The sequence below is a fragment of the Cyprinus carpio genome, chromosome A5, assembly GCF_018340385.1.
Source record: "Cyprinus carpio isolate SPL01 chromosome A5, ASM1834038v1, whole genome shotgun sequence".
In the NCBI taxonomy this organism is placed as follows: Eukaryota; Metazoa; Chordata; class Actinopteri; order Cypriniformes; family Cyprinidae; genus Cyprinus; species Cyprinus carpio.
The window spans coordinates 32,327,033-32,345,906 of record NC_056576.1 but is presented as its reverse complement, the minus strand read 5'-3'; the positions used below and the strand labels follow the sequence as shown (position 1 = coordinate 32,345,906).

The window sequence follows — 18,874 nt, the reverse complement described above, 5'->3', positions numbered from 1 at the left end:
TTAAATCTCATTTTGTGAGAAAATCGTATTGTGAAACCAATATTGTGAGTCGTATCGCATTGAGTTGAGTGAATCATTACATCCCTACTCCTAACTCCTATATGCAGAGAATACCATTAAGTAATCTCTTGGTAGACCCTCAGTACATTGTTGTTTAAACGGTATGATGCAGTATTTCAACTTATGGCTCAATCAGGTTTTGAGGTGAGACAACCTGTAATAAATAAAAAAAAAAAAAATTCAGAACATGCCAATTTTACACAAATAAAACACAAATTTGATTAAACACAAGATTAAAACAAAAATGTGAACAAAAACATGGATGCAGTTTAGCTGCTTTTTGTAGGTAATGAATGATAGTTTCTTCTTATCGGGAAAGCATAAGGCCCACAGAGCATCCCCAGCATCAATTCTGCATCCGTTTGTTCGGCCTGTGCTGCTATCAGATTACTTCTTGCTCTCTTCCCAGGACCTGTGGTTTCATCAGAGACTGTCAGTGATACACAGCCCCTCTGCTAGTGCAGCCCCTGCCCTCTTGGGTTAAACACATAGGCACAATAAACGCAGATGGCTAGAACCCCGCTGAACCTGTCCCAGGAGGCTGAACTACAAGTCAGCTCTGTTTGAAATGCCCTTTCATCAACAGGAAATCATTTACCAGCACAGGAGAGAGATTTACAGCATGTTCCAAGACGCAGTATGTGAAAGCAACTTTATACCCATTTAAAATCCAATCCACTTTTAAAAAATCAATCTCAAATTTATGCATATATGCTTACAGTACTCCACCATCTGAGATTTTTTAAAATTGTATCCTGTTATTCTAATTTAAATACAAATTTTATGCATTACTTGATAAAGTAGGAGACATTTAAATATCTTACACTGTTGTTGAAAAGTATAGTTGAAATTTTTTTAATGTTTGGCTGCATATATTTGATCAAATACAGGAAAAAAAAAAAACAGTAATATTGTGAAATAATATTATTACTATATATATCATATATATATATATATATATATATATATATATATATATATATATATATATATATAGGGGCTGTCAAATGATTAATCACGATTAATCACATCCAAAATAAAAGTTTTGTTTACATAATATATGTATGTGTACAGGGTATATTTATTATGTATATATAAATACACACACATAAATTATATATTTAGAAAATATTTACATGTATATACATTTATATATTTATATTCTTATATTTTATATTATATATAAATATATTTAATATATAAACATAACATATTCTTCTTAAATATATACATGCATGTGTGTGTATTTATATATACATAATAAATATACACAGTATATACACATATATTATGTAAACAAAACTTTTATTTTGGATGTGATTAATCGTGATTAATCATTTGACAGCCCTAATATATATATATATATATATATATATATATATATATATATAATATATATATATATATATATATATATATATATATATATACACTCACCTAAAGGATTATTAGGAAGACCTGTTCAATTTCTCATTAATGCAATTATCTATGGCATGGCAGTTGCTTCAATGCATTTAGGGGTGTGGTCCTGGTCAAGACAATCTTCTGAACTCCAAACTGAATGTCAGAATGGAAAAGAAAGGTGATTTAAGCAGTTTTGAGCGTGGCATGGTTGTTGGTGCCAGACGGGCCGGTCTGAGTATTTCACAATCTGCTCAGTTACTGGGATTTTCACGCACAACCATTTCTAGGGTTTACAAAGAGTGGCGTAAAAAGGGAAACACATCCAGTATGCAGCAGTCCTGTGGGCGAAAATGCCTTGTTGATGTTAGAGGTCAGAGGAGAATGGGCCGACTGATTCAAGCTGATAGAAGAGCAACTTTGACTGAAATAACCACTCATTACAACCGAGGTATGCAGCAAAGCATTTGTGAAGCCACAACACGCACAACCTTGAGGCGGATGGACTACAACAGCAGAAGACCCCACCGGGTACCACTCTTCTCCACTATAAATAGGAAAAAGAGGCTACAATTTGCACAAGCTCACCAAAACTGGACACTTGAAGACTGGAAAAATGTTGCCTGGTCTGATGAGTCTCGATTTCTGTTGAGACATTCAGATGGTAGAGTCAGAATTTCGCGTAAACAGAATGAGAACATGGATCCATCATGCCTTGTTACCACTGTGCAGGCTGGTGGTGGTGGTGTAATGGTGTGGGGGGATATTTTCTAGGCACACTTTGGGCCCCTTAGTGCCAATTGGGCATCGTTTAAATGCCACGGCCTACCTGAGCATTGTTTCTGACCATGTCCATCCCTTTATGACCACCATGTACCCATCCTCTGATGGCTACTTCCAGCAGGATAATGCACCATGTCACAAAGCTCGAATCATTTCAAATTGGTTTCTTGAACTTGACAATGAGTTTACTGTACTAAAATGGCCCCCACAGTCACCAGATCTCAACCCAATAGAGCATCTTTGGGATGTGGTGGAACAGGAGCTTTGTGCCCTGGATGTGCATACCACAAATCTCCATCAACTGCAAGATGCTATCCTATCAATATGGGCCAACATTTCTAAAGAATGCTTTCAGCACCTTGTTGAATCAATGCCACGTAGAATTAAGGCAGTTCTGAAGGCGAAAGGGGGTCAAAAACAGTATTAGTATGGTGTTCCTAATAATCCTTTAGGTGAGTGTATATATATATAATATAATATATATATATATATATATATATATATATATATATATATATATTTTTTTTTTTTTATTTTATTTTTTTTGTCATGGCAAAGCTGAATTTTCAGCAGCCATTACTCCAGTCTTCAGTGTCACATGATCCTTCAGAAATCATTCTAATATGCTGATTTGGTGCTAAAGAAAATTACTGTTATTAATGTTAATGTGTCCTTGCTGAATAAGTGTTCATTTCTTAAAAAAAAAAAAAAGAATAAAAATAAAATAAAAGAAAAACTACTGTGCTTGCCTTAACTTTTAAACAGTAGTGTACATTCAAGGCGAGTCCTTTCAATTTTCTTTTCTTTTTTGTTTTGTATACTCGGAAATGGTAGAGGTGTGCTGCAATTCATTGTTGTACAGAAACTAAATTTCTCCCTCCCTCAGATATATGTTCTCTTATGAACAACTTCTATCATGTGTCAAGAAATCACAAACCTGATTATTGAGCTCCTACTCAGAATATGTAATCAGAGTTCAGCCCACACAGCTCTAGTCAGAGGTTTATGTTCATAAGCCAGGCCTATTTTTTTTGCTCCAGGAGCTCTAGTGCTTTAGAAGACATCCTGAACCTCACAGTGGCTTTGTTCATTTTATCCAGCAGTTACGTGTAGCATGATTCTGATTGTGAACAGTGAATGGTTTAGTTCGGAGCACAGCACACATGCTGGTGTCTTTTATTTGATTATATTGTAGCTGCTAATATCTGCCCATATTTTAAATGTTCAGTCACCTAACAGGTGTCAGGTTTGAACACATAACTATCGTATAGCTTCAGAAGACATGCAGTATAGTGTATCTAATGTACAATATATATATATATATATATATATATTTTTTTTTTTGCAGTGGGTAGAAGCATTTTGTGGCACTCTTTAAAATAAGAGGGCCAGTGACTTGAAGAGCGTCCATGATAAAGAAAATTAGAAATCTTTAAAAAGTCTATTTTATGTTAAAAACAAATAAATAAAAAAAACGTGGCAATTTCTTATAAATGCTCTCTGTGAATTCACGTTTGTTTTGGAGAAATCTTTATACAGTTTTCAAGAAAATTTGAATTTAATTAGTCTAAAATCATCATGTTGTGTAAGCATCAAGTTAATATTTTCCTTGCATGTAAGTGTACATGTAAGCATGCAAGTGTACATGATCATTATTAAAAAAAAAAATTAAATGCATTTTAAACACTTAATCCATGTGACTAAATAATAGAAAGCCATATGACTTTGAAATAATGAGACCGAGTAAATGATGAAAGAATTTGAGCTGGATACATGGTGAGATACTTAAGAAGCACATAATAAGTTTGCTGAAACATTTGTAAATTTTCGTCATTATAGAAACTGTTGACAATTTCTTCCATGTCTTTGCCAGGCCTTCAGATATAAATTCAACTCTGTTCTAGATTAAATACTTCACGTTTCCGTTGTTTTGTCAGAAGGAGCTGCTTTTCTCCAAAATCAGCCGCAACATTTGCTCTAAACTTACCATAATATACTGTGCTGAAATGGAGCACAATTTGCAACCAGTATGATTCAAAGCCAATACTGCTTGGGAAGTAGTCCTGTATGATGTGAAATATCACTTTGGTTAGAGTCATAATGCTGCCAAGAGCAGAAAGCTCTCATGCAAATTAACAGGCATTCTGGGTAACAGATAGGATAGGCCCTGAAATCTCCTGCCGTCTAAATCTATACAGAGTGTGGGATTGGATTGATCTGCTTAGATCTCCAGGGAACAAAGACTGCCCAGAGGCTGGATCCTTCATTGCAATGAAACACATAGTTTAGTTCATTTGATTAGTCAGTGGCAGAGAGAAAAGGACAGCTGGAGAAGTGCTGAGCAGATTTGTCAGAGTTCACTTGTTTTTTTTTACAGTGTCTGCAGATGTATTGGGTTGTACAAGAGTGAATGCCCTTGGGTGAGGACATTGGTCAATGTAGCATCAAATGCAGGGCATACTGTGTTTTTGATTTGTAAGGTTTAAAATTTGGGTTCAAATATTTCCCTCAAGCTCAAAGAGTAGAGCAACGTGCTAGCAACATCAATTCCCAGGGAGCTGTTAAAATGTTTACAATACCTGGAAGGCAATGCAAGTCACTCTCGATAAAAGCATCTGCCAAATGCAGAAAGGTTTATGAACTTTCGGTAGCACTTTATTTTAAGGATCAGAAATTAGACAGTAATTAATGACTAATAACTGCATTTGTATGTAACTAGTTATGGACTTGTATGCCATTACAAGCTATTTATAAGCCCTTTATTGGTTGTTGTCTTATTTTTGTCTTATAGACCCTTTATACTCGCTTCTGTCCCAACACTGTACTAATTAGCTAAAATAAAACAAACTAATAGCTTGTATTGTGCGAATTACACACTTTATAAGTTCTCAGTACACTGTGTGAATTTTTAGCTTACAAGTATGAAATAAATATAGAATAGGCATTTCATGACAGAGATTTAAATTTGCTGAAAAACACTGTGATGTTACACAAAAGCACAGTCTTTCTAGCAGTTGTCTAGCAGCACGGTGTGTGTGTTTAGTGCTGTGTGTGTGCACTTACAGAGGTTAAATACAGAGCACAAATTCTGAGTATGGGTCATTGAAAACATTGGAATAAGTTCAACACAGTGGCAGTGGGCTTTTAATCAACAAATCAAGCTCAGAAATATGGTCATCTCAAAGCACGACATATTCAAAATATTCCGAAGAAAAAAATAAGTGCACTGATGCCACTGTGTCTTTAATCATATGTATTGTATCCATTTGACAGGTAGCAGAATTACTCTCTTCCTTGCTGTGTTGTAATAGTCTTATGAATCATTAATTCAGAAATTACTTTCATTCATGATCTGCATGGTGGCATGTAACCTGCTATTACGGAAATAACCCAATAATGCCATTCTCATGACTAATACACATTATTCACAGACTTATCTCCATAATTTTATTTCAGAATGGGCTGTCTTTGGGCTTTTCTGTTTGTTTATAATCAAAACTTGTTTTAAAAATCACCCTAAATGTGAATAATGAACATTGTTATTCATTAAACAAAGTGATTGTTTAACTGTAAAATAATTTGAATAAATGATTAATTACTCCAAATTACACTGCTGAGCAAAGTACATCAGAAACCTATTTTAGCGATTATAATGAGCGGTGACTCATCTGAACTGTATTTTCAGAGAGCTGAACTGTATGAGAATTTGTTTGACCTTTTGGAAACTCCTTGTTAACTATATTCCCAGTAAAACTCTGAGCTAACAAAAGGCTTAAGGATGCAGCTGTCAGTCAAGCGGTGGTCACAGCAGAACATGTTATCAGCAGGCCGCTGCTTGAGCATGTCTTCCCATCCCTGGCACTTACACCTTATGATGTGGACCCAGAAAAGCTGGGCCTGAGGCATAAACAGTGTCACACTTTTTTTTTTATAATACACTTCCTTTCATGCTGTAGCTAAGATTCTCAAAGCTCAGGCACAGAGCTGGTTTATTCCTGCAGCATACTAAATGTCTGTTAGAGGGAGAATGGAAAGTGCCGGTGCTTTGAGTTTTAAAAATGGGTTTCTTTTGGAATTGTTCACCCAAAATTTTAAATTCTGTTAATATTTATTCACTCTCATGTCATTTCGAAACCTTTATGGCTTTCATTCTTACAGTATGAACAAAAAAGAGCATTTCAGAAATATTTCCTGGCCACTCTTTTCCATAATGATGGAGGTCTGTGCGGACAAAAATAAAATCATAAAAGTTTCATAAAAGTTGTCCATAGTGCTTATTCCAAGTCTTCTGAGTATGAGGATCATGCTAAAATATGGAAGATTTTTTCATTTTAAATGAAACTCTGAGCAGTACAAATTAGGAATATCTAATTAAGGTACTGTAAATTTTTTTTACAAAAATATAATAGATTGCATTAACAAAACGAGATGCATTAAATTTGATCAAAAGTTACATTAAAAACATTTAGAATTTTACCATTTTTTTTTTTGTTCTTTTGAACTTTTCTGTTCATCAAAGAATCCTGAAAAAAATATTCTCAGTTTCGACCAAAATAATAAACAGCTGTTTTCAACCTTAATAATAAGAAATGTTTCTTCAGCAGCAAATCAGCATGTTAGAATGATTTCTGAAAGACCATGAGACACTGAAGACTGGAGTAATGATTTGAAATTCAGCTTTGTGATCATAAGAATAAATTTGAATAAAGTTTAAAATGTATTAATATAGTAAACAGTTATTTTAATTTGTAATATGTCTTGAGGTTTGTTCTCACATGTCACACAAGCATGTTTGTTTGTTTGTTTGTTTATATGTGAATAAAAGCCTAAATTAAATCTGTTTATCATAAAATGGTAACACTTTAGTTTAGAGACCAATTCTCACTTTTAGCCAGTGGCTTATTGGCATGCATATTGGCTATTTAGTACTGTATTTATAAAGCACATATTCTGCATGACCATGTTCTGTATCCTTTAAACCTACTATTTACCTAAATGTAATGGCTACCTTTCTAACTATTAATTAGCAGTAATTAGGAGTTTACTGAGGCGAAAGTCTAAGTTGATAGTTAATAGTGAGAATTGGACCTTAAAATAAAGAGTGACCCTTGATTCATTTGGATTACTTTTATACATTGTCTTTGTGAAATCTTTGAAACTGGAATGTTGTGATGGAATGGACTTTTAGTGGAGGGATAGAAATCTCTTAGGATTTATTACAAATATCTTCATTTGTGTTTCAAAAGTAAACAAAAGATTTATGGCTTTGGAATGACGTGAAGATGAGTACTTGATGACAGAATTTACATTTTTGGATAAAGTAACGCTTTAAAAGCCCCAGTCTCCACCCACTTTCATTTTATGGAACAGAACAACCAGGATGTTCTTCAAAAATTCACCTTTTTGTGTTCCAAAGAAGAAAAAGTCTTAAGGCCTGCTCACACCAAGGACCATAACTATAAAGATAACGATAAAGATATAGTTCTAAAAATCGTTCTTAATATTAAAGAATAGCAGAGTCTACACCACAGCTATAAAAATAAAGGGACATCGAAACAATAATGTTGGAATCACTTTCAGAATATTTTTTTTCCAGCGATTTAAAAACATTGACAGCCAATCAGAATCAATCCTGCTATAAAGGGATTGAGAATTTAAAGCGGCAGACAAGTGTGCGCTTAGAATAAACAGACGATATCTATCGTCTGCTGGTGTGGATGCTAATTTTGTTATCTTTATAGTTATTGTTCTTGGTGTAAATGGGCCTTTACAGGTTTGGAATGACATGATGAAATAATGACGTGATTTAAAAGTTTGATTCAAATACACCTGGCCTAGCTATGAATGACATTTACAACCACCAAATCTCTGTGCCACAAATCTTTGTCCATGTGACACATTCTGGTCCTAGGTGGCCTAATGAAGTTCTGGCTGATTTGTCCCGGGGCACAGGGCTCAAACGGTGCTTTTGGTCACCAGTGGTTGCGCGCCCACCATCCACAAAAACTAATTTCACGAAATGCTGCCTCCCCATTCAAATTAGTGATGCTATCACTAGACTAATTAAAATGCCAAGAAGAAATTGTTCAGGGCGATTTGCCTTTCATTCATATCCTAAATTTGTCAGATGTAGATATAAATAAATTGCTAGCTAGCACAATGTGTGATGAGGATTGTGATGCTTGCTGTACAGTAATTGTTAAAAACAATAATACGTTTATCGTTTATCAGTGTTGTGAGATGTTCAGTCATTTAACACCCCTGAGCTCTGAGGTGGTGGTAGTGACTGATAAGGGCAGAGCTAAGGTATGGGTTGGTATTACTGACCACACCCCTAAACCTCATGCTAGCCAATGGGATCTGGTCTCGCTCAGAGCCATAATTTATTGGTTTGTATGACTAGGGCAATTTGCTTCCCTGAGAGCCATGGACATTAATTAATGTTGCACAGTCATGTGACCAAAACAATGTCATATATTTCCCATAAAAACCCATGTGTTTGCTATCACAACGTAATTTGTCCTGTTATATCGGAGGTCTGGAACATCCATTTATATCATAGACTGTAAAAAAAATATGGACGTAGTGTCCGTGACGTCACCCATAGACTCCTCAATAGCGGTTTTGAAGCTCAAAGTGTGCAGAGCGGGCCGCCGCCATCTTGGCAGCGCCTCACCGCGCGACTCTCCCGGAAAATCGAAAATGGGCAAAAAGGCGGGAGCTGGTTGCTGAAACCACGCCCACCTAGTGCGACGGCATTGTCAGCAGCGCCAATCCACCTGTCACTCAAGTGGCCACGCCCTTAATTATGCAGAACTTTAAGGCTTAATATAATTTAAACGGATGAGTTATAAAAAAATTCACCCCCCTCACAGTTGTCACAAAGGGCAAAATTAGCAATATAGACCAAAATCATTTTTTGAACCAGGCTGTAAACATGTTTTTTTCTGCTGTAAATTTGGGCATTTTAACATGGGGAGTCTATGGAACTGACTCCCTTTTGCAGCCAGCCTCAAGCGGACAGTCGATGAATTGCAGTTTTAGTCACTTCCTTATTGGCTTCACGAGAGAGAGCGGGAGGTTGCCGCTCGATTTATATAGCAAGCATATTTTGCTAAGAGTTTGCCTGTTACTACTGCAAGCTTAATATTTCACTGGTCATTTATTTATTTATTTTTGTATGGATCTATTATTTAACTTAACAATACTTTAAAAATCCAATCCACACATATAATACTTTGAATATGCATTTTCTCTAATGAGCAAGTTATTTTTATATTTTTGGGAGGCATAAAGTCAGATGATAGAACTTTCCTCATATCATGAAAAAAGACTGTTTAAAAACAAAATATTGTTGGAAGGAAAACAGTAGTTTGCGTAGTCTTTAATTTATTTAGGAAAAAAACCTTTAAGAGTTTTCTGCACTATCATTTAACCCCACCAGAAAATTGGTTAGTATTTTCAGTAATTTTCCAGTAGGCTTTTTCTATCCTTGCTAGTAACAATTATGTGGTTAGCTGCATTTTTTTCTTCCTTTGCTGTCAATAAACCCATAACGAGGGAGCCATTCATTTATATTCTGTATATGTTTTTAGTTAAGTGGAGGAGTGGAAATATGCATGGATTTGATCTGGGTCCTTTCCCAACAGTAAAAGATTTCATTAAAACATAAGTTGCAATGAAAAATGTGACATGATGTTTAAGTCTGTGTGTGTTTGTATGAATTTGCATTTGGTATGATGGAATGGTCTGTGTGTGTGTGTGTGTGTGTGTGTGTGTGTGTGTGTGTGTGTGTTTGTTGAAGAAGAGAGATTCATTCCCTGTGGTATATGCCTGGAAATAATGAGTCTCCAGATATTTATGTACACAGACTCACGGTTACCTCCGTATTTTATCTTCTGAAATAACACTTCCACATTTCCCAAATGGTTCCTTATCACTGCTCTCTTCCCACAATTCAGGGAATTAGAACTGCAGATCACCCCATGATGTGTCTTAATGTGATGGTTTAAATGACAGAGATGCATTAGATGCTGGTGGTGCTTTATTTTCTTAATTGAATACTTTTTTTTTTGTTGTCATTCATTACTTGACATTTAAATCTGATGTGTGTAATTTCTAGGCCTCTACAATGATACCAAACTCAAAAATATTTGTTTTCTGAAAACTCCCTCATCTGCCATATATCTGAATATATGTTGGAACATGATTATACCTACAGTATACATACAGTAGTTAAAGTTATGTTTTTTTTTTCATGGATTAGGTAGTTTAATGTAAAAAGGGAAAACATAATATCTAACAATAACTGAATGATTTATTTTCCCCCTACACATATCCACCTTATTTTCAACACGTAAGTAAGCTGTTTTCTGTGAAACTTCTGATTCATTAGCTGCTGTAGGGAAATAACGAGAAGAATATCAAAGTGCAGTAAATGGTAAAACTGGTTGCGCTACAAATGAGTGTGTTTATAATTAAGACAATACATTAAAATAATATGGTAATATAATACAAGTTTCGAGCAGCAAAATGAGCTGGTTTGTACAGCTAAAAATAATTGGAACAGAATGACACTGGAAGTCAGACACATTAAGCTTACAAATGGCTGTTCTTACGTGAAAAATAAGGTGAATTCATTTTTTTAAATAGAAAAAATTGGACAGTCGTCGACTCTGCATGACTCTTCATATTATTCTAAAAAAGGATTATTTTAACCGAAAATTAGACCGTTGACTCCTCTGCTTGATTGCTTTTTTTTTTTTTTAATAGTCATTTTGAAAGATTAAATCTTTCTGGCAAACATCTAGTCAATATAATGCCATCATTTTTCACAGGAAGCTTATTGTGCATTTACATTTTAAGCTTATAATAACGGAAACGCCGTAGGAGAATTGTACCACTTTAGTATCAAAGGAAAGTTTTCTTTGGTCAGTACAATTTACATCTACTTCTCTTTAATCTCTCAATTTCAAAAAACACAAAAAGAGCATAAATTTGTATTATTTTTTTAGCAGGTTAATGTTTTGTTATTGCCAAGTACAAAGTATATATGTATTTTTTTCCACTCTGAATCAGACTACACACTGATAGCAACATGTAGGCTACTGTAAAAGGGGCTATACAGTCACAAGGAGGCAAAAACAGACTTTCCAGACTGGTTTTCATGACATTCACTCATTCCACTTTCAAAAGTGGATCATTTTTCTAAATTACACTTTATCTCCCACTGATAAAACTCAGTTCTGGGAAAATGACTGTTCACACGCTTTATTCATGATTGTAAAAGTTATTTTTTTCACTGTGAATGAACTGATTGCACTAGTAGTTTAAAATGCACTTTTTCCCCTTGCTGGGTGGCAGAAATCGGTGCCCTGGGGAATACAAAATTGTTGCTTCTTGCATGCTTTTGGCTTCTTCATCTACTGTATGCTCAGAGATTTTGATGTGCATCAAACATGCACAGACAATAAGAGGTGAAATCCAATGCAAAACAAGAAAGGCCATCTAATATTATGTGATTGACCCTGTAAGCTAAATCTGCATTTTTTTGTCTGGTCAGTGGTTGTGCAAATGGAGATGGTAAATGATCAGGTACAGCTGGGAGATCCAGCAGCTGCTGTCAGCCCTGACATTTCAGAGCCTGCTGTCCATCACTTCTTAATTGTCTTAGGGCCTGGCCTGCTGAGCAGCAGTCTCTCGCTGTTATGTCGCCATGAGAGTGACTGGCACCAGAGTGTAGTGTGCTCAGAACACCTCCAGAGCTTTTCGGTGTTTGTTTCACAGGGGTAATGTGTTTTGAAAGGATTGCTTAAATTTTTGGTGTGTGACAATTGATTAGGTGCCACTGCCTTGAAAGTCATGACACTGATTCAGTGAATGGCTAGATGTTGCAGTTGCTTCTCTGTTGGGTTCTATTCCGCAACGAATACGAATGAGTACAACTATTTTTCGACCATATTAAATAGACCTCCATTAAAGCACCAAATGGAACTGGCAGGATAGTGTTTCTCACATAGTCTTACCATCCATTCTGCATGGACTCATCTGCCATTGCTGTGATTGACCAATGTTTCAGTAGTTGCTAACAATAGCTGCATGTACACAGTGGGATTAAAACAATGGCATGCTGGCTTCACATATTTCTCTTATATATAACTGAACATAGCTTCAAGTTCAAGGCGACTGTCAGTAACAAAAATCCAAATAAACTAATTGCAATAAAAGAAAAACAATACAACAAAGGTACAAATGAAATAAGCAGTTCCTGATTTTTTTCAGATATCTAAAGGTACAGTAATATCAAGCAGTGTTATTTTAGAATCTATTTATTTATTATAGTATTATTATTTTGAATTACCTTTTACTTTTGATATTCTATTCTATTTTATATTTTCATTTTTTATTAGTAATATAATGTGCTATTGTTATTTTAATATTTCTATTTAGCCTCATTTTTATTACAGTTTTAGTAATTTTAGTACTTAAACTTATTTTAGTTAGTTGCCAAGGCAGCATTTAGTAAATTTGGAATTTACTAGTATTACTTTTGTTATGTCATGTTATGTTATGTCTTTAAGTACCTGCTTTTAATCACTTCATACTGAGCTGTGCTTAATTTGTTTTCCTTTTCCCTGCTCTTCAAAGGTATGGAAACGTTCTGGAGCCTGGTTCTACAAAGCCTTGCCGAAGCATATTCGTCCCATTAAGGATTCAATTCTAGATAACAGGATGCCAGTAACAGAAAGAGGAGAGCAGCTGCCAGTGACCAGGAGTGCGCCAATCAGCTACACATGGGCTCAAACCAAAGGTTAGATGCTAATGCTTCTATTCTATTCTATTCTATTCTATTCTATTCTATTCTATTCTAAATTACTATAGAGGATTGCTAGGTTAGATTTTTTAACAGTATTTAAAAAAAAATTTAAATTACACACTTCAAATTACATTCTATTCTATTCTTTTCTATAGGCCTGTCATGATAACAGCCTTTATATACGATAAACAATATTATTGTCATTTTAAGACCAATTTATGCCACTGAATATATAATCATAATATAAATATCATAATAATGGCCTAAACACTTTCAAATGACAACAAACTTTTAGTTCTTAAGAATATTTAGATCATGGAAATTAAGTCAAAATATTAGATACCTTAAATATTAGATATTTGAATAAATAGTAAATAAACATTTTCTAACAAAAAGTGACAAGTAGAAAAAAGAAAAATTCATTTTTACAACTAGAGATTTTTCCTTGACCTTCTTTTCTCTGTAATTTAAGGGTGCACTGTATTGCTGAAAAACACAATCCCTACTTATCAGTCAGATGTCTGTATGCACAAAGGCACAGATCCCTAAACAAGTACACAATACTTTGTTTGTAGAAGCATTTTTTAAATTTGAATTAGCACCTCATGTCTACACCACATTATGTACGAGAAGCTGCAAAAGACACAGGTGCAAGTGGAATGCAAAAAACATGGTGACATTAATTTTTATGTGAATATAATGGACAATATATTGCATCACCAAAAATTATTGAGGTTACATACATGTATTGTGCAATAAGTCGATATATATAGATTATTGCTTCAGGACGGTTCTATATGGAATGCATAGAATCTTTAAAAACTGCTGAAATTCTCATGTATGGGCCAAAACAGGATGAAATCCAGTCTTATCCCTTGTTATATTCATTTTGCTACTCCCTCCCATTTCTTTTCTGTCTGGTCTTGACTTTCCTTAAAATTAAAGGCAAATATCTTTTTTTTTTTTTTTTTTTTTTTTTTACTACAATGCCCTTACAATAATTTTCTGAGTCCAATACAAGTTAAGCTCATTTGACAGCATTTGTCTCACGACATTGATTACCACAAAAATTGATTTCCATGTATTCATCCTTTTCTTAATAAAAACACAAATCTGGGTTACAGTGAAGCACTTTCAATAGAAGTAAATGTAGCCAATGTGTAAACATCAACATACTGACTGTTTCAATAGTATACAGCGACCACAAGATGCAGACAATGTATGTTTACAGTATGTTAGTGTGAGTAAACATGAGTGTTATAAATTTTTTGTTGTAAATTATCTCAGCATACAGTTTAGACCAATAGAATGAAAGTGCAACAATAGAATGCAAGCACATTAATTCTGACTAAAAGATACATTTTGTTTTAATATTTTGCATTAAAAAGTGGAAGAACTTTAAATCCCTTCCCTATTTACAACAGCATAATCAGAGTTTATTCAGTAAACTGCTGTTTAACAAAACAGCATCAAACTTATATATAAAAAAATCCCGGAATATTTGGAAACATAAAAGTGTTTAAACACCATTGCATTAGATAAGAAAGACAGCACAATCACACACACAAATGTTTGTAAGGTTTAAAATGGCAGAATATTAGATGTACTTTGCTAGCATACCCACACTTTATTGGGATTAAACTAACATTTTATACCTCTATACTGTGTCTGTTATTAGGCTATTGTAGCAGTTATCTAAATATATTGGTGAGGCTATAGATCTAAAGGTCAGCTTGCTTATTAAAACGCCCTTTAGTCATTTCAGTACCTGAGATGGGACATCCCATTCTCTACCAGTGATACTATTAATGAGCTCAGCCATCTTAAGGTGACCTCATTTAACCTTTCTCCAAATAAACATTCATTCCTACATCCATTTCAGGCTGAAATGCTCCTAGCTTCCAGGCAAAGTTCTGCTTAACCTTGCAGAAATGCATTTAAGGATGAGGATGAAAAGTGAAATATATGTAAAAAATAAACTCACCATGGCATGAATTAAATGGACCCATCTGCAGTGTGTGATAAGCTTACTTATCAGAAGAATTAGGCAGTAGAAAGAGTCCTACAGCATGTGAACCAACGTCCCTCAAGCGCTGTTGCGTCTCGCAGTAAAGACGCTCAGAGGACCAATATATCATAATTTTATTACTATAAAACACGTGGCCCATCAGAATTTACAGTCACACAGTTTTCTCATGCATTTGATTATCTCCAACATGCAAATAAGATGTTCAGGAACGTTCATCAATTCCACATATGGTGGTGCTTTATAGCTTTACGAAGATGTATCTTTGGAGCGGTTCACACTGACAGGTGCACATCTGTTCATATGTTCCTGTACTGCATTTCATATGTAGTTGACATGAGAGTTTTCTTTTCCTTTTTTGTTAAACCAGTCTTAGAGCACCAAATGTGGCTTAGTGCCATCCACGCTTGCTTGACAGTGAGAGGTGTGTGAGATGCATTAGTGTCGTAGGGGTGGACACCTTTTCTGACTGTATCCATTTAAAGGATGACTGAATAAATAAGGTCTGAAAGGCTTTTGGTGGTACTAACGTGGAGTAATACCTCCATACCTGCTGCTGCTATTATGCATGAGTGTATCAGAGGCTGTTACTGAATGAAGCATGATAAGAGCACATGTTGATTTAAGAACTTCACCTTCCGGACCCTTTGATAACTCAAATGAAGGTTATTCAGAGGTTTTTGTAGCATTTTAGGTTCAACACGTTGTATTCTTATCAATTTGACTGTATATTGGTATAGTTGGCATATTTGGATTATTGTGTTGGTGATATGCTTCTTAGCAATTTAAAAAAATATTTTTAAATTATAGGTTCTTCAGATCAATATATTGGTTTATGGGTTTTCCATGTGGTCGCTGTAATTTTGTCCCAGTTCAAAAAGGATAATGCACCTAAAAAACAAAAATTCTATTACATTTATTCACCTTCAAGGCCTATTTTTTTTTTATATAAAAGATTGATTTATATACTGTTGCCTGTGCTGGTCTTTCTTTTCCATGTAATTACAATGAACTTTTTTTTTTTTTGTTCTTTTTCTATGGATGATGCCTAGTGTTTTAAAATGTGTTCAGATTTTAAGTCATGTAGCGTCTTCCAGCCTTCTAAAGGTTGTGTCAAACTGCAATTTGAGTCATTATTTACTGAAAATCTTTAGATTCATCCTACCGTGTTCACGAGATAAGCAGTGATATCTGATTTATGATAAATCACTCTTTTAAGTCATCAAATCATTCCATTGTCAATGAAGCAGCTGATCCAGTGCACAGAACTGATCAGAAGGATTCGTTCTTTAATCTGATCCATTTGGTTCCTGAGTTCAACTTACTGACACAGTAAGCCATGCTACATCTCATTGGAGGGGAGTATTTTATGTAAAAAAATTATCTAAATTTTGTTACACAGAAGAATCATATGGATCAGAAACTTACATGGACTATTTTATGGTGACTATTTTTTGAAACTTGAATGCTTTGTTCCCTGTTGAATGTAATGGGAAATGCATGGAGAAAAGAGATAAGCCCTGTTAAGCACAGTTTCTCCTTTTCGTGTTCAATGGAAAGAATTCATACAGCTTTTGAACAATGTGTAGGGTGAGTAATTGATGACAGAGCCTTTTGAAAAAAAGAAAGAAAAAAAACTATTCCTGTAACAGTTTTTAACACAGCTTTTCAACCTGAAACATCTTCCACAGATGAGGTGTAAATGCTTTACTGTCACCTGTCTATGCACATTCAGTCACAGACAGCAGATTGTGATTAGGCTGTGATTTGTCACGCTGGGTCAATGTAGCTGCACTGGATCTTCAGAAGAGAAGGGTTCAATCACCAGTGCATACAGTATATACAGTTAACTATTAATATTAACTATAATGAAACATTCTTTTTGGAATAATGAAAGACTAAAACAAAACCTATTGCAGCTCTTTCAGGACATTTTATATGTCATCTGTCTTGTTGTAATAGTATTGACTCAACTTGCACAGAGTAAATGTATAAAAGTTTTTTTCTTTTTTCTTTTCTTTTTTAGTGCAATAATGGTAATAGAATAATATTAAATCTAGTATTAATCTTGTTGAAACATGTTTAAACAGAGCATGTATGCTCTGGTATTTCAAAGCCAGTAGTTGCATTTGTTTTCAGAGAGTATTACAAAAAATGCAGAGACAGAGAAGAATTTATTTAAGGAAATGTTTCAGGTTTAAAAAAAAAATCATCTCTTGGCTTAATGTAGATTAAATTACAACAAAATTATTCTCACTCATCATTCATTTGTAAATGCATTTTGTATTAAATTAAAGAAAGTGGTTAAACAAAATGCAAGCTTCACTTTTCTGCAGTTAAATCCTCATTAAAGATGCCATCAAAAGAGCTTAACTTGTATTGAATCTGGAGTATCCTTTAAGACTGACAGGTCAAAATCATCACATCTGAACAAATGTAACAGCGATATAGATACAAATTAGACTGAATATCTTTCTGTTCATCTGATGGTAAGATTAGGTAAAGTTTCACTCAGTCTGATGTGATTGGACATGCAGGTAAAGCACTTTCCGTCCCAGATGCTCGGGGGGACAGAAAGAAGAATGAAGATTATCTAAGCATTCGCTCAGCTACTTTCAGATTTAAACAGTGATTTCGTAAATTAAACTTTTTCATTTTAAGTTCTGCTTGGTACAGTTGTTTTACAAGACTCAAAGTCACCCATTTTATTCAAAATAATCTTCCAACAATTATTCTGGAAATAGAAGCACCTTACAGATAGTGTCTTATCTGCCATAAGCTTTTAGCATCAAACACGCTCAGTGCTACAGACAATACTGCAGAAAATGTAGATAACACCTCTACATCTTCAGCTGTTTTTCTTCATCAACATTGATCTTCCTCTCTCTATCTCTCTCTCGGCCTGCCAGAATCATTTCTGTATACTCAGGAATTAATTCTGGAGGGTTAATCAGGCTAAATGTATGTAAATTTGTAAAATACAGCTCATTGGAATTTCATGAAAATCCGGCATCTGGCAGCCATAAAAGATTTTGGATGATAATGTGCCAGTCGGATGGGAAATGAGCTCTTATTTAGAAGGGCAGTCTGAGACAGCGGTGATTCACATTTTGTATAAGAAGACTAACTTTGCAGCCTGTCTTGCATTGAGGGACTTTTCAGCGTTGAGAGTTTCCCATAATGTTTTTTGATTGCTTTCACAATCATTTGTTTTAGAAAGACCATGTAGACAGGGATGTCCATGTTGTCCACGTCTATTTGCTTTGCTTTGTCATTAGAAGTTTGATGGAAATGTTAAGAGTTTTTTTGAGAATTATCAGGCCATAAATTAAATGTACAAAATCTTAGATTTTTAGGTCCTTCTCAAAAAATTAGCATATTGTGAAAAAGTTCATTATTTTCCATAATGTAATGATAAAAATTAAACTTTCATATATTTTAGATATACACTCTGGATGAGCTTAAGGCCGCTATCGAAGCATCCTGGGCCTCCATAACACCTCAGCAGTGCCACAGGCTGATTGCCTCCATGCCACGCCGCATTGAAGCAGTCATTTCTGCAAAAGGATTCCCGACCAAGTATTGAGTGCATAACTGAACATAATTATTTGAAGGTTGACTTTTTTTGTATTAAAAACACTTCTTTTATTGGTCGGATGAAATATGCTAATTTTTTGAGATAGGAATTTTGGGTTTTTCATGAGCTGTATGCCAAAATCATCAGTATTAAAACAATAAAAGACCTGAAATATTTCAGTTGGTGTGCAATGAATCTAAAATATATGAAA

General features: G+C 34.6%; 1 protein-coding gene across 1 annotated transcript in view; it reads left to right on the top strand.

Moving 5' to 3' along the window:
• LOC109071206 (rab effector Noc2-like) overlaps positions 1–18,874 on the top strand; it is a gene marked incomplete at its 3' end in the record, with an annotated part of 44,546 nt that overhangs the window by 18,829 nt on the left and 6,843 nt on the right. The window contains exon 6 of the mRNA XM_042757418.1: positions 12,892–13,054. Coding sequence (XP_042613352.1) covers positions 12,892–13,054 — 163 coding nt within the window. The remainder of the gene's footprint in view (positions 1–12,891; positions 13,055–18,874) is intronic.